Source organism: Phocoena sinus, chromosome 14 (assembly GCF_008692025.1).
Source record: "Phocoena sinus isolate mPhoSin1 chromosome 14, mPhoSin1.pri, whole genome shotgun sequence".
Taxonomy (NCBI): Eukaryota; Metazoa; Chordata; class Mammalia; order Artiodactyla; family Phocoenidae; genus Phocoena; species Phocoena sinus.
Genome location: NC_045776.1, coordinates 77,651,070 through 77,672,556, shown reverse-complemented (window position 1 = coordinate 77,672,556; position 21,487 = coordinate 77,651,070). Strand labels below are relative to the sequence as shown.

The window sequence follows — 21,487 nt, the reverse complement described above, 5'->3', positions numbered from 1 at the left end:
ACAGACGGGAGAGAACGCTCGTCAAGGTTAAGTCCACTGGCGCTCAGCACATCCCACCTTTGCTGCTTTGGTCTCGGAAGTCTGGAGCTGCAAGGGACTCTAGAACCACCTAAGCCAGCTTTTTCTTTTACAGAGGAGGAAACCGGGCCCCCAGAGGGGCAGTGTCTGCCTCAGTTCCCAAAGCTAGCTGGAGAAGGCCCCACGCCAAGCCTGCTCTGTAAACACGTCTCAACATCCCTGTGCTCAGTGGCTGACGCCCTAACACCTTGGTGCGTTGGGACACAGAGGACAAACAACCTGAGACAATTCGGACACACGCAGTGGAGAACAGCACCATTTCTGCCCCCCCCCGGCTGGCCCTGGGCGAGTCACTCCAGCTCTCTGAGCCAGGTTCCCCAGCGGCAGGCTGTGTTGAGTGGTGCCCTACAAAGGCCCGCCAGTCCTGAAGTCAGAGGGCTACAAATGATACGTGTACTCTGGGTTGTGAAAGCCATTCAGAAAGTTTTGGAACAAAATGGCTTGAAACCTATGTAGCAAAAGGCTTTTGTTCATTCTAAAAACTTTTTTCCAGCGGAGCACTGAGCCAGGAGACACAGGATAAGAAAGATGTCTAATGCAAGCAGATGCCTGCCATCAGAGGGATTCCCAACTGTTAAGAAGGTGAGATCCATTCCCACAAAAAATAACCAGTGTTTCTAGAGCACAAGAGGAGACACAGAATTCAGCACTTGGCAGCAGGAACAGGAGACCGCTGCAGAAGGGCTGAGGGGGAGGTCCCTTCAGGCTGAGCCACGGCTGTGCCAGAGGCAGGGACAGGCGTCTTGGCCACAGCAGAGGACTCTCTCAAGAGGAGTGCCTGAGTCCAGGGTTTGCGGCACCAACTGGAGAAAGTGTGGCTGGAGGACTTCGCTCAGGGCCCAGTGGGGCAGGAGACCGAGCAACAGCGGGACCAGAGCTTGAGAGGGAATCAGGCCCAGCAGCAGCAAGCTGTGTCGCGAGGACACGAGTGAGTACGAGAACCCCGGGCGGGAGCCGGACGAGGCAGCAGCCTTGCCTTGGTGGCCTTCTCCGGGACAAGCCACTAAGCACTGGTGAGAACTGCATGTGCACTTACAAATGAGTTAGGAAGGCTGGGACGGGACGACAGTTCTGGGCACGACCTCGCTTAGCCTGGCTTCCCCTGAATGACCCATCCGAGGGAGTGCAGCTTTTCAGGGAGAGAGAAATGAGATCTGCTGGAGTGCAGGCCTAGTGAACTAAACGGAGCTGCTGGCGGCAGTCCCTGGGGGCCTGGACTGCCGAGGAGGCTGTCCTGGAGGCCAGGTCGAGTCAGCTCTTTAAAACAGAAGGGTGTCCTTAAAGGCAGACAGTTCTGGGCCTCCCAAGCGTGAGAGTTGCCTTTTGGCACCACCTGGTGGCAACTCAGTGCGTCACCACAGCAGGCAGGGAGGGACAGAGCCAACCAAGAAGCGTGGAGGCCACCGTGCTCTGAGAAAGATGCAGGCCCAAGCACCGGTTATGGCCACCTTCCAAGGAAGAAACCAGTTCCTCTTTTGACCTCATACTTAAGCTAGACTTGTGAGCAGTCTTCATTTTGTCACTCTCCGCAGTTAGTGGGAACACGTCTCATTCCAGGGGAGCTCGGTGCCCGTCTCACACAGGCACGGGGGCTGGATGGATATGGGCAACAGGGGAGAGCCTCGGGTCCGCTCCAGGCAAGGCCGCCTCTGCTTTAAAGGTCAGACGCCAGTGCGCAACGTTTAACCAGCTGGGCCACCTTAGTATTCATTTACCTACATCCATACAGCCCTCTGCTGAACTTGGGAGAACAGCTCTTGAATTTTAGAGCTAAAGGTTAAAGTTACAAATTCCTCCTTAGTTGAAGCCTGAATACTTTGTCTGAAGCGCCCTTGTAAACAGTAAGGAAGATCAAGACTTCCTGGAGTGGAGGGGAGTGGGGGGGGGGGGGGGCCCTGGGCCCGCCCCACCTGGGGGCAGATGGGCTGCCTGCAGTGCCTCTGCCTGCCGTCTGGCCTGCCCCACCGTGGTCTCTACCTGAGCTGGGAGCTGTGGCAGTCTGAACAGTGACCAGCGCCATTTCTGAGCCCATTTCGCAGCAGCTGACTTGCAGTGAGGACCACGTGGTAACGTGTGGACAGCACTCGCACAGTACCCGGCTCAGGGGCTGACTGATGCCATCATTGCTGCTACTGTGGTTACTGGAAGCACCTGAGGACCCACCTTACCTGGAGTGCACCTCCCACAGCTTCTGGTTCATCCGATAATCCCACACGGAGACCAGGCCCTCCTCGCCCCCGCTGACAATCTTCCAGTCGTCCATCTGGACTGAAGAGACTCCGAGCTGGTGGGCAGAGATGGACAGGGCGATCGTGTCAGTGCGGAGGTCGTGGATCCTCACCCTGCAGGGCCAGAGACGAGCGCAGAGATTAGCATTAGAGCCTGAAATGACGAATTCCTCCTCAGCCATCCTGGTCTGTGTACAGCAACACTATGAAAACAGAGTATGAAACCCCTCAGTTACGAACATCTAAACACTGATACTAAACTTTCACCACCTCCTTAGTGTACTCTCAGAGGAGGCCAAGAGGCACTAGCAATGAACTAGTTTAGAGCACTCCCCACCGTTCAAAGCACGGAATAAGGAGGACTCAGAACAGATACACTAGCTGCCCTGCTGCTCACTTCAGGGGAGACGCCTGCCCTGGGCACAAGCCCATTGCGATGGAGGCTGACCTGAGTGCCACGGGGACGTCGGCCTGAGAAGGCTGTCCAGAGGGTAAGTATACTGCCCAGCATGGCAGTTTTGCTGTTCATATAAAAGTCTGTTAAGAGCAAGCTGTAAAACAGCTACATTTGTCTGAAACCTGAACCCTTACCTGGTTGGGAAAATAACACTTTTCGGGTAATTTAACTCAACTTTTAAGTTCATCACCATCTTGTTGAAATTTGGAAAGGCGATGCATCTACAGTTGACTAAGCGTAACAGAATCGTGATAAGAGTATGTGGACTTGGCAGTCACTTATCTAAAGTCTTGAGATAATTACTTACCTTGTAATAATCTGAATTTCTTTAAGAACATCTTCAAAAACTACTTTCTATACAAGTATATGCTGAATTTCCACATAAGGATAAATTAGATGAGACAGAAATCTCTTATCCACTAGAAGTACCAACAGTTCCTGAAATAAGCCACAAGAGCCAAAACTGAATGTGGCAACATTTCAGTACAGGTGAAATTAACAGCCCCTATGCTGCAAGTCACAAAGGAAAAGACAGTCGCTGCCCTGAAAAGATGCCACTAGCTAGCTAGCAGGGGAGCTGGACAAACATGTCTGACACAAATAATGTGGGGAGAAGGGATCATCTCAAACACGTCCTAGGTCCTAAACTCTTACAGGTACATGAGCACGCACAGACACAAAGTATCTCTGCGTGAGGGGAAATTATTTGAACCGGAAATTCGATACCTAGCTCACCTACCAAGTTTGAGGGCATAATGAAGACTTTTTTTTTTTTTTTTAAACATGAAAGGACTCAATGTGAGCTACGCATGGATACTCTCTGAAAGAAAGTGATGTAGAAGGGCCATGAGGAGCCGACACACACGCCACGGAGGGATGTATGAAACAAACACTGAATGTTAGCAGACAGCTTAGAAAGCCCTATCGTGTCAGCTGGGTGGGCAGACGCACACAGGACAAACCCACCTCTGAAGAGCCTCAAGTCACAAAGCAAAACTCAATATAGGGACTTCCCTGGTGGCACAGTGGTTAAGACTCTAGTCAGGGAACTAGATCCCACATGCATGCCGCAACTAAGGCGCCTGCCTGCCACAACTAAGATGCAGCACAACCAAATAAATAAATAAATAATTTTAAAAAGCAGGTTTGAAAAAGAACCAAATAGTACTTTACTTTAAAAAAAAAAAAGATTTAAAAAAAACCCCTCAATATATGCTACACACGAAAGGCACATTTGCATGTGACAAGGAAGAGGTGACAATTTTAATACCTGAAAAGGTAGATTTCGGAGCAAAAAGCATTAGCCTGAGAGTACTTCAAAATGATGAGAAGGATACAGTTTACTAAATGTTTGATAAAACTTGCCAGGAAAGAAACAAAAAAACCCACGATACCCGAAACTAATATAAAACTGTAAATCAACTATATTTCAATTAAAAAACCACACATGGACCTCATTTCTGTAGGTTGCTTTTCCCCCCTTTTTAGTAATTCAGTTTCTTTCATCATTATAATCTATTCGGGTTTTCTATTTCTTGAGTTCATTTTTTGAATCTCCATATTTGAAGGCCTAGATGAATAAATGACATTGTAGGAAAATAAGAATTATCAAAACTAACCCCCAGGAGACAGAAAATCCAAATAGATCAAGGAACACAGAGCAAGCTGGGAAAGCTGTCGAGGAGCAAGCTGTCCCTGCAAAACAAGAACAAGCAAAATGGGTCCAACCTGGAAGGAACAGACCGCCCCCCCGCATTCCCCAAACCCTGGGCTACATCTACTGTTCCACAGCACAGCAAAGGGAGGAAAGCTCTGACTCTTTACATGGAGCCAGCGTTGTTATTACGCAAAACCTGACACCACAAGCATGACAGAGACGACAGATCTGCACCAGTGCTAAGACCTGAATAAAGTATCAACCAACAGAACTCACAGCAACACGTTAACCAGCAAGTGGACTCTGTCTAGAATGTCCATTCCTGTGGTCCACCATGCCTCTCTGACAACAAGAAACCCATAGAGAGGGTCACTTCCGTGGACACTGAAGAGAGATTTGATGACACAGAACACTTATTCCTAATGAAAAGTCTTTAAAAAATAGTAATCTACTTTTACCAATATTATTTCGCATTGTTTTAAAAAAATTAGATACAATTAGATAAAAGAGAAGTGGACAAATGTATCATTAGGGTTGACAATCCAAGGTAATTCAGAATCAAATGTATTTTAATATGTCAAAATCAATAACTATCCTTTGTACAACCACTAGTTTTAAAAATGTAATTGAAGAAAAGATCCCACTTAAATTTGCAATTATAAGCAAAATACCCTGTAACAACTTTCTCAACTTGGAGCTCTACCATATGCATTACACCAACATTAATACAGAGGGCTCAGAGAGTTGAAACAAATATTCAGGATAGGAAGGCCTTTCTAAACATTACAAAAAAAAAAGAAAGTCAAGGCAAATGGTAAACTGGGAAAAATGTTTGCACCAGAGGACTAATTTCTTATAAAAAAATTCCTTCAAATTTATAGTAAAGAGGATAACCCAGGATTAAAGTTTAAGAAAAAATAGTTCACAGGAAAAGAAATACTAATGGCTTTTAAACACTGTAAGACGTTCAAGTTCACTGGTAATGAGAGTGCGCTAAAACTACAATGCAGTAATACCACTCAACCTGCCTACCCAGCAAAGGTAAAGTCTGGTAGTACTCCGAGACCCCGTCCACGCTGGTGAGCCCTGGATAGAGAGGTACTTCTGTACGGCTGATGTGAACACAAGCCCAAAGAAAGTGACTTGGCAATATCCAACAAAATAAAAAATAAACTTCACTTTGACTTAGCAGTTCTGCTTCTAGGGTTTTATATAGGCTATATCTAACATACATGCGCATCCACATATATACATACAAGGCCATTAGCCACAGTACTTTTTCAGTAGCAAAGATGAGGCTTCTGTTTCAGGCCCCCTGTTGACCCTCCCACTGAAAATCACTTCATACTGCTGGATAAGACGTTAACTACATCCTTTTAAGTGCACTGCTGAGCTCACAGAGTAAATGACCTCTCTAGGGCCCGTGCAGAAAACCAGGCTGGAGAGCTCGAGTTGCAATTTTGGTTGCCTCTATGCATGTGCGGTGGGGGTGAGGCTATTGGCAGGTGCCAGTCTCAGGAAGCAACAGGACTGGCTCTTACTGTACCACGGGGGCAAGGCTGTAAGACTGGGGTCCACTCAAAGGGGAGTATTGAGACCTTGCTTTATAAAAAAGTATAGAACTTCTAGACACGAAAACATAATCCCTGCAATTAAACTCATTAGATAGGCTAGAAACAGATTAGACAAAGCATTTGTAAATTAGAAAATAAATCTGAAGTTACCTAGAATGGACCACAAAGAGAGAAACAGATAAAAAATGTGAATGAAGCGTTAAGAGACAGGAAGGATAGAAGGGGATGACGGTTCCAGCTTACGCCCAAAAGAAATCCCAGGAGGAAAAAAATCTAGTGTGTGGCAAAGAAGCGATATTCAAAGTGTTAATGGCCGATGTTTTTCCAAAATGAAAGATAGGCGTACTCACACTCATGAGCTCTAATCAGAATAAATGAAAAGAAATACGTATTACAGAGTATCATAATAAAGTGGGGGAACCGCAAAAGACACAAGGGGTCCCAAAAGCAACCTGAGACAAAAAGACTTCTGATAATCAGACCAACAGGAAAAATCAGAAACAGTATCTACACTGTCATGAATTTGAGTGACTCAACGGGGAAGGCACGTAACCTAGCTCCATCAGCAGATGCCAGGTAAAGCCGTGACGGTACATCCGGTACAGTGGAGACCTGCACGGGCATCAGAGAATGAGGCAGAGCTACACATACTGAGGACAGCCGTCGCCCGAACAGTCACACACCGGGCGCACCAGGCCCAGCTGCATGACGGCAGCTGGGGGGGCGGGGGAGGGAGGCGCGCATCTGTGCGCAGGCACCCTCTAGAGAACGCCGCTGCACAGCCTCCGCTGAGGAAAGAGAAGCTCCCAGGAGACAACTTCTCCCTATATATACTTTTTTGTGCTTTTGAATTCAAAAGGTTACCTGCTTAAGTTGAAAAAATTTAAAGATAAAATTCTGGAAGGACATACTGGAGCTGGTAACAACAGTTACCTTGGGGAAGAGTCTCAATGGAAGAACGAGGGGAATAAATGCGGCTTTTACTTTTTATTCTAGATGCTGCCATGTTGTTTAAGGAACAAGAACTCGTTCGTGACTGGGAGGGGCACCCAGAGGCCTTCACAAGTACTGGTCACACTCTGTTTCTTAAGTGGGTGGGTGGGTGGCGGGAATGCTCAGGTGTTCCGTTCTTTAAATTGTACACAGCGTACCTTGTATACACTCCCATGTGGATGTTTTGTTTCAAATAAAACAGGGTTTTAGAAATCTATAGTCTTATGACACGGGGGTGAGTGAGGTCCATGGCTTCTTCCCTGCTGGCGGCGAGGCTGACTGAGAGCTCCCTTAGTACAGCAGGCCAGTCAACAGAGGGGAGGCCAGGCCCCCCACCCCGCCTGCCCTCTTCCCAGGGAGGGGTCTGTGACCAGAGAGATGCGGAGTGAGCAGGAAACACACAGAAGACAAAGAGCTCCAGAGCTCCCGCAGTCAGCATTTGCAGACACTAATCTCTAGGCATTTGTGGGTTAGAGAAGGGAGAAAAGGTAAAGTTGCTGTGAAAGGAACTCTGCCTGGAGGCTACAGCTGCACTGCTTACTAATGGGAACTTGAAAAGGAAAGGGGAGGGGGGAGAGATTTTTAGCTTGAGTACTTTTCGGTGCGTATTTGGTTTAATACGGGTCTGTTTTGCTCTAGTGATTTTCATAAAGAGCTCCTCTGTTGAATATTTATACTCCATAATTTACAGTTTGGCTGTTAAGGAGACAAAGGCAAACACAAATTTGGTCCAGAAGTTCAAAGTTTGCCATCTGTTTTCCTATTGTATTTAGATACCGGCATGGATGGCTCCAAACAAAATACACAAATACACCAAAAGATACAGCATTCGTGTATTTTATCACTAAGGAAAACAAAAATGGGCCAAAAAACAGACTCGAACTTCTCCCCACAGGGAAAAAGGAGAAGCACTTAGAAGACATCTCCTCAAAAAGGCACTGCTCTGGTTTCTGGCTGACAGAAAGAGAGAGCACACAGCGCGGGGTGCGAAGTCCACGCGAACCCTTCGAGTTCACATCATGAAATGCATCTCTGCTTCACACACCTGACGGCGCGGCCCCAGCGTGCACAGCAGCGTTCCCTGGCAGAGCCCATACCCTCAGCGCTCAAATCAAATTCCTGACGTGGGGAAACAGGTAGCACAGCAAATGGGCACAAACATGCCAAGACAACTGATTCCAGGGACAAAAAGAAGCCAATGGTAGACACTGTGAATCCCTATCCAGCGTTGTGTTTCATCAACTTTGCCCGTTGAAAAGAAAAAAAATAATTGGTCTGAAAGCTGTAATTGTATTATGTTTAATATTCATGGTTGGGTTTGGAGGGCTGTTCCAACACTTCCTCTCTCCAGCCCCTCTCTAATGAAAATCACACCATAGGAGTCAGCTCAAGCCCGCCAATTAAAACAAAAGACACCGGAACCTTCCAAAGACTCCAACAGAGGAGCATCCATCTGATGGGCAGGAAAACGTGCTGGAACTGAGAGGGAGGCACGCTCTGGCTGGTCCTGTGCTAAGAGCTTTGAATAACTTATTACAACACTTGCAGATGGAGCAAATGTAACATTTACGCCCCACTCACTCTCCCTAACGGCCAGCAGCAGCACCAGAAGCCACCACAACTCTGCATTTGTCAAGGCGAGAAGCTCCGACACTCTCTAATTAGGGGTCACAACTCAGAGCTTGCTTCCCATTGGTTTGGATAAAATAGTCCCATAAAATAATAAGGCAAACTGTATTTGACGGCAAAGATGAAGCCTGTTCGGACGCTGGCTCAGCAGTTTCATTAAGAAGGACCTGACCGTCAGCTATATTTCTATCCAGAAAATAAAGGGAACAAGCAAGACGGCATTAAAACAGTCTCTCTTCTTTTAAATGACCAAATTAATCAAGAAAACTCATTTTTTAAAAGAAATCAATAACATGATTGTTTTGTCTCATCGAACCTATATTAAAGAGGATTTTTTAAAACAACGTTATATGCCCAAATTAGTAGCTATAACATACATATAGCACCAATGATGGCCTTTGGTGAATGATTCATTTTTAATAGCAACTAGAAAGACATGTATTTTCAGGTAGAACTGCCCAGTTTAATCCAAGTAGGCTATGGTTAGAGCTTTATGTATTGTAAAGCTGTATCTCTAAAGTTTAGAGTTCTTTGTTTATTGCCCATAGAGAGTAAATAAGCCCCTTGGACTGATCACTCGACCTTTCTGGACCTGTTTCCTTAGCTGGGCCAGCTATTAGATGGTCTTAAAGAGCTCCGCTAGACCAAAAATTCTGCAACCCTTACAAGCCAGCCCATAATACCACCAGTGGACAAAAATGATGTATGGAAACATAGAAACATTTAGCTTACTTTAATAAATCCTTTTAAATTTCAATCAGGTGAGTGTACCTAGAATAAGCTCTCTATTTTATGGTCAACTGATTTTCAACAGTGGTGCCAAGACAATTCAATGGGGAAAAAATAGTCTTTTCAACAGATGATGCTAGGACAATGGATATCTACATGCAAAAAAGAATGAGGCTGGACTCCTACCTCACACCATATACAAAAATTAACTCCAAAAACGACAGACCTCAGTGTAGGAGCCAAAATCATAAAAATTCTTTTAAGTAAACATAGGAGTAAATCTTTGTGACTTTGGGCTAGGCTAGGAAATGGCTTCTTCAATATGATACCAATAGCACAAATGACAAAGAAAAACTGGATAAATGGAATTTCATCAAAATTAAAAACTTCTGTGCTTCAAAGGACATTATCAAGTGTGAAAAGACAACCCACAGAATGGGGAGAAATATTTACAAGTCATATCTGATAAGAGGTTGGCATCCAGACTATATAAAGAACTCTTGCAACTCAATAAACAAAAAGACAACCTAATTAAAAAATGGGCCAAGGATTTGAATAGACATTTATCCAAAGAGGCCAAAAAGCACATGAAAGGATGTTCAACAGCATCATACCTTTAGGACAGCTATAATCAGAGACCATAGCAAGTACTGGTAAGGATGTGGAGAAACTGGAACCCCCATACACTGCTGGTGGGAACTGTAAGATGGTACAGTCACTTTGGAAAAGAGTCTAGCAGTTCCTCAGACAGTTAAACATAGGGTTATATAAGCCAGCAACGCCACTCCTAGGTATATATCCAAGAGAACTGAAAACATATGTCTACACAAAAATCTGTAGTTGAATGGTAACAGCAGCATTATTCATAATAACCAAAAAATGGAAACAACCCAAATGTTAACTGGTGAATGAATAAGTAAATGTGGTATACTCATACAATGGAATATTACTTAGCCATAAAAAGGAATTAAGTGGTGATTCAAGCTACAACACAGGTTTATCTTGGAAACATTATGCTAAGTGGAAGAAGCCAGTCACAAAAAGTCACACGTTCTGTGATTCCATTTATATGAAGTATCTAAAACAGGTCCGTAGAGGCAGGAAGTGATTAGTGGTTGCCTAGAGCTAGAGAAGTTGGGGGGACATGGAGAGTGACTGCTAATGGGCACAAGGTTTCTATCTGGGGTGATGAAAATGTTCTAAACCTGACTTGGTGATGACTGCACAACCTTGTGAACTTTACACTGGATTGTATAATTTAAATTAGTGAATTGTAGGTATGTGAATTCTATCTCAATAAAGCTAAAAATTTTTTAAATCAATTTAAGATTACAGGAGGAAAAGCAGTGGGATTTGTCGGCTCGGTGCACGTTGCTTTGGCAGCCCACTAACAACCTGATGTATGCCCTTACCACCAGCTCTTCTTTTTGGCCCCGCCGTGCCGCCTGCAGGATCTTAGTTCCCCGACCAGGGATTGAACCTGGGCCGTGGCAGTGAAAGCGCAGAGTCCTAACCACTGGACTGCCAGGGAAGTCCCACCCTTATCACCAACTCTTATTTTGATTCTCCCCAGCAGAGCATTCTCTGGTCTAGATCCCTGATTTCATTCGTTAGAAATGAGCAGATCCCAGATGAGAAGACTGAGAGCAACAGAATGGGAAGGGACCCCCTTTAATACAGCCCTCTACTGCCAACTAAACAGTTTATTTAAATTATTTAAAGAGAGTAGGAGTTCTGCATCTGACCTAAAGTAAGCCCACTACTGCCTCTGTCTTCTGCTGCTACAACCCAAACCTCTGGACAAAACACAAAAAGCAAACACCTGAGGACCCTGGGGGGTTGACTCACTACAGTGGATTGTGGGTGAAGTGGCCACAGAGGAAGGGTCCGTGGGGAAAGGAGTTTCTCTCTCACAGCCTCACCCCGAGTGTGAGCTCCTGTAGCACAGCTGTGTGGTAGCTAAAACGCTAACAGAAACACCCTCTTTCTGAAGAACCAAGGAGAGAAGCCCCTAAGTCCAAAGAACGTGGGTGTGGCATCTCTTTTCTGTCTGGTTTTGCCCCAAGGCAGTCCCTATTCACAGAGCTGCATGGTGGTAGGGATGCCAGCAGGTGAAACCCTGAGAGAAACCCCATCTTCTCGTCAGAGGCCCAGTGGACAAGGGCCCTGAAAGCTAGGAATCACAGGGATGAAGAGAGGGAGGAACTGGAGACGGGGAGCCCGTGACACCGCGTGCGACCCCGCGCGTGGCGCAGGCGCAGACCCAAAGCAGTACAGCAAAGGCTCAGGTAAGATTTCAACCACTGCCAGCTCAGACTAACCTCTGGGTGGCACATGTGCAGGGCAGTCAGAGAAGCACAGCAAAGGTTTTGGAAATTGAACTGACACTGGAATCACCACCCACGGAAGGCAAGACACAACTTGCAGTCTGAACCTAACCAGGGGGACTGCCTGTTTAAAACAAAAACAAAACTCAACGTCCTCCAGAGGATTATGTAACAGGATCGAAAGTGGACACAAAATGTCCAGGATACATCCAAAATTACTTGACATACCCCCACCCCAAAAGCCCCAGGAAAATGTGACCCATTCTCAAGGGAAAATGTCAACCCTAAAATAACCCAGACTTTTGGAATCATCAGTGACTTTAAAGCAGCTATTGTAACTATATTCCACGAGGTTAAGGTACAATGATAAGAATGAATGAAATTCTGAGCAGAGAAACAGAAACGATGGAAATTTTGAACCAAAAAAGTATAAAATCTGAAATAAAAAATTCACTAGATGGGTTCAACAGCAGAATGGAGGTGACAGAGGAAACAGTTCATGAACCCAAAGTTAAATCAGTAGATATTTGCAACTTGAAGAATGTAAGGCTTAGGAGAGAAAATGAATAAGAGCTTCAGTGACCTGTGGGATAATATCAAAAAGTCTGTTCTTCACATCACTGAAGTCCCAGAGGAGAGGGGAAAGGGATCAGTGTGGAAAAAAATATCTGAAGAAATAATGGCCAAAAACATCCCAAATTTGGTGGAAGACATAAATTTACAGATTCTAAATGTTCAGTGAACCCCAAAGGTTAAACTAAAGAAACAAAACAAAAAAACTCACAGTGGTCTATTTCCTGCAGACTTTATCTTGGTAACCCATTCAAGTTTCTCATAACTGTTCTAAGTCCTAAGATTTATTTTTGCCTTCACTGAACAAATACAGACTTTTATTTAATTGAAAACACCATCCAATTCAAGAAGCACCATTACTTTATGTAATATTTTAACATGCTGCCATTTGTAAGATGTTATTATAAAAGACACATCTTGATTTTCACAGATGTGAAAATGTAAAGAAAAAAAAGTGCATCTTAGAATAAATGCAAAACATACAGAGTTAAGCCCTCTCTGAGCACTAGACAGACACTGTGGTAAGACACAAGCATCCTGTCCTAACACCGGATGCACACCGCTCCCTCCTCTAATGTTACTTACCACTCTTTCTTCTTGGCTTAGCAGGAAAGGACAAAATATGCATTAAAAAAACCTCATTGATCTGTAGTGTTAAAACTCTTGTGCAGAGCCCCACCTATATAACCCCACTTTATAAACCTTCCCTCCCAGCGAGGGAAAAGTACAATCCAACCATAACTCAGTTCCCACCCTGATCATTCTCTTAATCTTTATCAGACTCTACTTAACCTCTAGTGACAAGCTGGGTGAGCTATTTGTTTCGTTTTTTATTTCAGCTTATACCCACCCCCCCAAAAAAACCAACTCCTTAGAAAAGTCCACCCATGTTATTAGCAAAGTTACTCAAGCTGATTTCCTTACTTTAAAGAAACATTATTTTTGTTTTAACCTTGGACAGTTTTATGTACCTTTCGAGTCCATTTCATTCTCAAGTTATTTATAAAGTACTAAGAGAATGCAATAGAAGTTCAGTTTTTTAAATAAAAATGGAGGTTCCAAGGTTTTTAAACTGCATCTGTCATGAAGTGATAGCCACCTAGCTCTCTTCATAGTATTTGCCCCCTCCGTCCCACTTCTGAAATAAAACATAAGCTGTACCAGCCTGGGTGTGCATCTCTGATGAGTTCCTACTCATAGCTATTAAGTCTCTGGGAAAAACCCCACAAGACATACCTCTATCACTTAAAGTCTAGAGTCCTTATTCCTTCCTTTTTCCAGATGTATAGTGCTTTTAAGCCCCATGTTTGACATTCATATCGCTAACACCGTTAGTGTGACCCATAAAGACAATCTTACATATGATGGCGAGCCTCTGCGGTGCCGGTAGTGGTCAAATAGCTGGCACACAGAGCTAGAAGTGGCCCTGATTAAATGCCACTTTGGATAGCCCCCTCCCCAACTCCAAGTCCCAAGTCTATTCTTTTCATCCAAAAAGACAAAGGGTGTTAAAAAAAAACCCCACAAAAAACGTAACTTTGGTTTACTAGGTTTACTAATAAAATGGATTTTAACATGGTCAGATTTGGCCTTCAAAATGACCAGAGAGCCCTTTTACACAGCGCATGTGGCTTCTCCTCTGGCAACGGGGAGCATGGTCAGGCAGCCCTGCTCCAGAGGAAAACATCAGCTTTACCGAGTATGTACAGGCCTCCTCACTGACAGCAGGACGTGCAGCTGACAATGGTCATGACAATCTGGCTGTAACTGTGCTTCTGGAGCTAATGAGGCTACGTTATATAGAAAGCAGAGGTCTCTTCTCTGGAACACCATTTTGGTTTCCTGGGAGCCTAGCTGTGGTTGAACACCTAAATGGTCATGCTGTCAACAAACTCTGAAGCATAACCTACAATCCCAAACCCTTCCATTTGGATGCCCCACAGAGCCCTCTGCATTTGCTCTCCTGGAAAGCGAAGAGCTATTAGATCCCTGCGGGTAGATCCTATCAGATAAGCTTGGAGCCTTTGTACAGCTCAGTCAGAAATGAAAATGGGAGAGTAAAACTATAAACTGATGTGTTTCATTTGCTGTGCCACAAGTGGGGCCACTTATCAAGCCTGTTTTCTTTTTTTTTTTAAGAGAAAAACTGCCTGGACATACACTGAGGAGTTCAGTTTTCTCAAGCATGAGAAGTATCAGCTGTTTTAGGAGGGCTCGAGGAAAAAAAGATCAGGTATCTTCTTTCAATAAAGCATACTCACATCTTTTTGCTCTCTGGGAGGGAGATAGTAGTAGTGAAGGTCAGAAGTTGAAAATATTATCTGACAAAATAATTATTTTTGCAAGCTGCTGCACTGGTACGACAGAGGTCTGGGATTTGGCACAAAGGAGGACCCGCCTCACGATCTGATACCCCACCAAGTGGCCCGCCACCTGCAGCCTGGGGCTGGCCAGGGGAGGGGGCGCCAGCTGAACCTGGCCTCCAGCCATGCTACCTCTCTTCAGGGCACTGGATCAGACATGACAGATAACCAGTCAAAAAAAGAAGAAAAAAAAAAAAAAAAAAAAGGAAGAAGAAGAAGAAAGAAAAGGAAAAGACAAGGGGGAGAGGGAAGAGAAAGGAAAAAAGCCTAAAATTTGGACTCAGACAGCCTTTTCAAACACTTTAATCCTTCCATGCTGATGGGTCCTGGAGCGGCCGGAGCTGGCACTGGACCCTGTACTGGGAAAATCCGACTCCCTAAGCCAATACGTTAAAGGGAAGACTGCTAATCAGCTAAATAGAAACTGGAGTCTGTTCACATGAAGTCTCTTTTTTCCCCCATCACCGGAGGGACGCCACAGTGGTCTGAAACACACTCCTGACATCGTCTGGCAGCAAACCTATTCTGCTGAACGTGATTCATCCCTTAGGTGGTTGTTTTTAATATTAGAAAGTGAGCTTTTAAATGCCAAACAAATTTTACAGCAGGGGGACAAAAGATATTCCAAGTGGTCTCACTGGACCTTCCACCAACTGCGTCCACCAAATGGCCTAAAAGACAACCTTCCCGTGGTGTTTCGGAAATGAGGCAGAGACGCAACTCCATCCAACTATTACCTAATACAAGACTTTGTTCTCCAAGTTCACAGGGATGGTATTTATGGGATCAGGGCTGAACTCAGGTGGGCAGAGATGTGAGTGAGAAGTGAGGAGGGTGAGCCAGGGAGGAAATCAGTGAGCTCAGTGGAGGCCGAGCGGTCAGGCCTCAAGAGAAGCTGCCTGTGGCTCTAAGATGCGACTCTACTGACACCTACCTCCTGTCCATGTTGCCACTGACCATGAGATTGGGAGGACTGTCCCGGAGGTTGACGCAGGTGAAGTCGCCAAGCGCGTTGCCCAGCTTCGAGAGGCAGCGTTCTGCTTCCAGGCTATACACCAGGATCTGGGGAGGAGGAAAAACACGTGGGTGTGCGTTAGGGGCAGCAGGCCCCCACAAACAATTTCCACCCAGCGTCGCCCCGGGGCACGGTCACAGCACCAGCTCCCATTAGAGAAGAGGCTCTAATACTCCATTTCCTGACCCCTTCCAGGTAATGACAGTATAAGGATGGCTCTTAGAACGACAAAAGGAAACATAAGAGAAAAAATCCAAAGAATTCCAGGCCAAGGTGCAAACAAACTCATAGGACACAAAAAAATGCCAAATGGGGAAATTCGGTATCCCAATTTCTTAACACAGAAAAAGAAGCATGGAAACTAAGGGTCACTGACTGCTTCTGATTAGTTAATGGGGGAGGCTAACAAGAAGTCTGTGAACAGGGTTCTCTCTCTCTTTTCCCACTCTGTATTTATACCACAGAAGGTAAAAAGAACAAACAGTATAAGCATCCAGGATGATGAAGCTTGTACAGTTAACCACTAGATGATTCCTTTAAACTACAAATCAAAACATAGTCTTATTCCCAAACATTAAAAAAAATTTTTTTAATTGAGGTATAACTGATATTCCCCAACATCTCTCTCTTCAGTCACTCTCCACTAGCTAATTATAGTAAGCTCTGTTCCATAAGGTATGGAGGCAAGTAAGAGAGTATCCTTGATCTCTAGACAATGTATTCATTACATTTGAACACTGCCTTTTCTCCAGCAAATGGGGAAACAAGGATGATTCATAAGGAATCTTTCTGAAGATTATTTAAGTCTTTTACTAAAAAGATCTTAGTAATTCAATTAACATTAAGTGCTTGCCATGGGTCAGTAATTGTTTTATGTACTGAAGACATAGTTAGTCCTTGCACCCAAATTCACTGTTCAAAAGCCTCCTCATTTTACACACACACACACGTGAGCATACATTATATTCTGTTGATCATGTGGTTAAAATTAATCACTGAACTCAAAAGTTTTAATGTTAATATTTTGTAGTGTCTCCTCTCTTAGTCCACACATGAAAATGATGTGCTATTTTTTCTTATTAACCTATACATTTATCAATTATCAGTGTACAGATTCCTATTTTAGTACTGAGAGGTTAATAAATTGACTCCACCTTGAAAACCATTGATCTCATTGTTGACACATATTTCTAACAATTGAATCTTTGGAAATTCCTAATAGTCAAAACAACACTATAATATTAAGTAAAATTGCTCATGGTATCTGAAAGGAAAGAGCAATTTCAAAATGTAAAACGCCTTCTTTTTTTTTTTTTTTTTTTTTTTGCGTTACGCAGGCATCTCAGCGCTGCGGCCTCTCCCGTTGCGGAGCACAGGCTCTGGACACGCAGGCTCAGCGGCCATGGCTCACGGGCCCAGCCGCTCTGCGACATGTGGGATCTTCCCGGACCGGGGCACGAACCCGTGTCCCCTGCATCGGCAGGCGGACTCTCAACCACTGCGCCACCAGGGAAGCCCGTAAAATGCCTTCTTAATCCCTAAAGACCATAGAGAACAAGCTAAATTTTATTTTTATTTTCATGCAGTTGAAAATAAAAGTTTCTGAGAAAATTTCAACTGTAAAATATCCAAAATAAGATTCTTCTTCCAAGTATGGACACAGAAATAAATCAAATCTTCTATCTACAGTAAATACCCTAAAAATTACATAAAAATCGGTTCCTGGAGGGAGAAAAAAAAAAAAAAACACCAGCAATGTCATGGTCTACCCTGAAAGTAACATTCTGCGCTTATATATCACTATACAGCTTTCAAGAGGGCTTTTGGACCCAATCTCTTCTTCTTTTTAAAATACTTCAACATATATAGCAGGAAGAAATGTTCCACGATAAGTATAAGAATTAAAATCTGATATTGAGTCTGTTCCTATGTCTTTATACTTTTTTTTAGAAGTTCTTTTTTGACAAGGATAGATCATTTCTGAATGAAACAGCGGGATCTAATCCCTCTTCAGAAAGACTGCAAATTCATCGTATAAGTTAGTAGTCAGGAGTCAAGTATTTTCTAAAATGTTTAATAATTCAATGAATCAGAACTATCCAAAGAGTACCCTGACCATTACGTTTAGTTAAAGACCGCAGAGATTAGAAAACACATTACCCATCTCAGAGGCGGTTCTTCCCACGTTACGAGTCCCTCAACAACCTTTAGCATCTCTCTCTCCCCTCCGCGCTCTCTCTCTTTTAATAAGGTTGAGCAAATGGGACTTCATTTTATCTGATTGCCACAGACTAGTGAGATTAATTATTCATGCTCACACTCTCCCTCTTGTTAAGACCATGCATTAGACTAATTTTTCTCTTTATTGCCCTAGTTGGGTGAGTCTCAACCCATGGCCACTTGACTCACTCTTAGAAGTGTATGGATATGCTGGAAAGAAGGAAAAAACGACCCATAGCTAAAATCTTGGAGAAAATGTTCTGCACTGATGTGACCGCCAAATCAATAGATGTTGCTGGGGATATTTTTCTTAAGTACCACATGTATATTACAAAAGGGTTTAAACAGTGATAAAGGCGCAAATTTGTATAGAAGTTGGATGTTTCTTTAAGAATTATCTAAAATGACTGAACCATGTTGTATATTTGACAAAGGTAACTGCAGGAGATGCAGTGTGTAGTCTCGGACACTGCAGGGCCTACTCCTTTCTCTTTGGCTTCCAGGGAGATCTAGAGGGCACCTGGTGGAAGCAAGCATTGTTTAAAAAGAACTTTCTGTTTTTTCCTTCTTAGAGATGTTAAGGTATTTTCACAAATCCTAGTCTTAGAATCCTAACTTTCATTTTTGTCAATTATTCAGATTTCTCTGAAATTTCTAAGGAATCTGTTTTTTTCTGATTTCAAACATAATATATCTTGTGTAACCTTCTGGATAGCCATCTCTCAGAAATAACCACTTAACAGTTTAGTGTATACAGTTGTCCCTTGGTATCCATGGGGGTTTACTGCCGGGACCCCCCGGATACCAAAATCTGCCCACGCTCAAGTAAGTCCCTTATATAAAATGGTGTACTATTTGCATATAACCTACATCTTCTCATCTACTTTAAATCATTTCTAGATTACTTACAACACCTAATACGATGTAAATGCTATGTAAATAGTTGCTGGTGCTCAGCAAATTCAAGTTTTGCTTTTTTGGAACTTTCTAGAATTTTGGGGGGAACATTTTCGAGCCGAGGTTGGTTGAATCCGTGGATTCGCAACCTGTGGATGTGGAGGGCTATGTACTGCTAGACTTCTTCTATACACGTCTGTCTTGTCTGTTGCGTGCACACTCTCTCTCTCTGTGTATAAAATTATTTTTTTCTCTCGATGGGACTGTCGTTCTACAACTTGTTTTTCCTACTAAATAACATGAGAGTTCTTTCCTCGTCAGTACCTATACATAGATCTTGTTCTTTTTAAAGGCTGCATAGAACTTGTCTATGGATATATGATTCCATATTGATGGATATTTGGGTTGTTTCTAATTTTTTAGACAAAATAAATAATGCTGTAATTCTTTCAACAGCCAGTAAACAAATGTTTATGACTCTTCTCTGTGCAGCAGGCACTGGAATGAACAGGGAGGGTGGATAATGTGCAGGAGCCTCGGCCGGCTGCCAGCTGAAACAATCCACCTCTTCACCAGCTAGTGCACAGCCACCAACTGTCCTGGTCCGCCATTTGTGGGGCTCGCCTCTCTAAGGAGACCCACCTTACAGCCATGTCCTAGCAGGTGGTGGTGTAACAGTAGGGGCAGCAGTGTAGAGTCAGGATGGAGGTGGTGGCCACAGGCCTGACATCTGGGAAACATCGGCAACGCCCCGGTGCAGGCAGGCCCCGCCCCTTCCAGGTGTGACCCGGACCATTTAGTGTGCCTAGGACTGGCTTTCCAACCAAACCATGAGGAAAGGGATAAGAAATGGCTACTGCCCCTGCAGTAGGGTGAGCTCAAGGCAGGCCAACTTCCTCCTTCACCCATTAAGAACTGGATTTAGCAATACAAACATTTCCTAAATCTGGGACTGCCATTAGCCTCATAATGAAACAGGAACCACTGCATACAGAAATAGCTATGAAGAGATTACAGAGCCTTGCAGTCCCAGACTTTTGGCTGTGTGCTAATGACTGAAAAAAGGAATTCCATTTGTGTTTTCTTTAAGTTTACAAAAATAGTGAGTCTTCCTCACACTCCTATGTGTCATCTGCCAAAGGCATTACACCACCACCAACGTCAACCTGAGCAGCGGGCTCACCACCTCAGGACCCCAGGCACTGCCTTTCCAAAGGGGTGAGGAGTTGTCAGAAGGCTTCCTTACAAGACTATAGCTTTTTAAAAGGCGTTGTGAATTAAAGATAATTTGTCTGCCACCATCTAAAAAAAAGAGAAGCGACAGAGAGAGAAAAGGTTAGGAGACGCTGTGCTGGATTGCAGCGAAGTAAAAGATTAAAAAAGGCATGGGGAGGAAGATTTGACTGAAATTCCTGGAGATAACAAAGTCTACCTACTTTCTTTTCTGATCTCTAACAACCCACCTCCATCACTACCACATATATTTTGCCCTTCTGAGGGGGTAAAGTCATGATAAGAAGCCAAATTCTAGAGAGTAAAGGAAATAATCCTCATGCTCTCTCCTCTTCCATGCCAATTAAGCTTACCGTGTGTTCTCTTTGAGCCCTTAGCAGAGTTTATTCCCTCTTGTCAGCGCTGAAGGTATTCACCATCTACGCACCCCATCTGGTGTCCCCAAGGGGCCATCTTGAACTGTACATTTGCTTCCTTCAACTCTTCCCCAGACCCATGGTTCTCAAACACTGGAGGGTAGGAGGGTCACCGAGGAGACTGTGATTTTAGCAAGCCAGCTAAGGCACTGTTGCCAAGCGCCATGCCACATGTTGTAAAACACTGTCCTAGACTTAGACTGTAAGTTCCTTGGGGCAGCAATCCTATCATTCATTCCTGTAGCACTGACTAAGGGCCAGCACGTGCCAGGTACTCAGTAAGTGCTTGTAGATTAACTGACTGGTACACATTTATCAGGCAAACCCAGGGCTTACCATGGTCTGGTACATAATAAGTACTCAGATAGTCCTTGTTTTGCTTAACACATTCCCCCATTTCTGGATGCCTAATCTTGCTGCCAGCTTGTACAAAGGAACCACTTCCTTGTACTCAAAACATAAAGTTCCACAGATCTCCCTCCACAGTCTCCAGATTCCAGAACTCCCAAACTGTATCCAGGCCCAAGGTTCCACCTCTGACAACACAGCACACTATGAATGTCTAGAATGTCTGGGAAACCATCCTGTTTAAAAAACACTGAAGATTCAGTCTAGTAAACATTCCTGTAAACATTCTGTTTAACTCCTCCGAAACCCGAGAAAGTCCGAGGAGGCAAAAATGAAGAGAGCACTACAACCCGAAAGGGACGCAGCACTCACATCAGGGGCTGCTCTGGGGGCGTCTGCCGGCGTCAGAGCCTGGAAAACTGGGGAAATAGGAGGCAAGGTTTCCAGCCAGTGCCAGGCGGAACCAGAACTGATAAGTCTGCCTAAGGCTGGGCCCCTTGGACAGCTATGTACACTCAGCAAAAAGCAAGATAGGAAAAAAAATCTATCCACTGGTGAAGAGAGCCTACGTGGCACCTTGCCTGTCTCAGGTTCAGCTCAGGACGGAAAATGTTTGCCCTCGGCCTGCAAGCCTCACGCAGGTTGGGAGTTTGAAGTTATACTACCTGCAAGGCCAAAAGACCCCAGGTCTAGTAATAAAAGTACTTTCATGTTGGTGACATGCTTCCTGGTACCTTGCAGAATCTTCTC

General features: G+C 44.3%; 1 protein-coding gene and 1 long non-coding RNA gene across 3 annotated transcripts in view; one reads left to right on the top strand and one right to left on the bottom strand.

The window, feature by feature from the left end:
• Window positions 1-21,487, bottom strand: part of FBXW8 (F-box and WD repeat domain containing 8) — a 114,455-nt gene that overhangs the window by 3,729 nt on the left and 89,239 nt on the right. Inside the window, exons 8-9 of the mRNA XM_032603687.1 lie at window positions 15,543-15,670; window positions 2,247-2,420 (exon numbers count right to left, since the gene is read on the bottom strand). Coding sequence (XP_032459578.1) covers window positions 2,247-2,420; window positions 15,543-15,670 — 302 coding nt within the window. The remainder of the gene's footprint in view (window positions 1-2,246; window positions 2,421-15,542; window positions 15,671-21,487) is intronic.
• LOC116739340 lies at window positions 2,490-10,667 on the top strand. 2 transcript variants are annotated; one of them, XR_004345538.1, is made up of 3 exons: window positions 2,490-2,797; window positions 6,991-7,059; window positions 7,883-10,667. It is a non-coding gene; the product is annotated as an uncharacterized LOC116739340 (long non-coding RNA). The 2 variants fall into 2 exon arrangements; XR_004345537.1 differs by having other exon boundaries at window positions 7,761-10,667.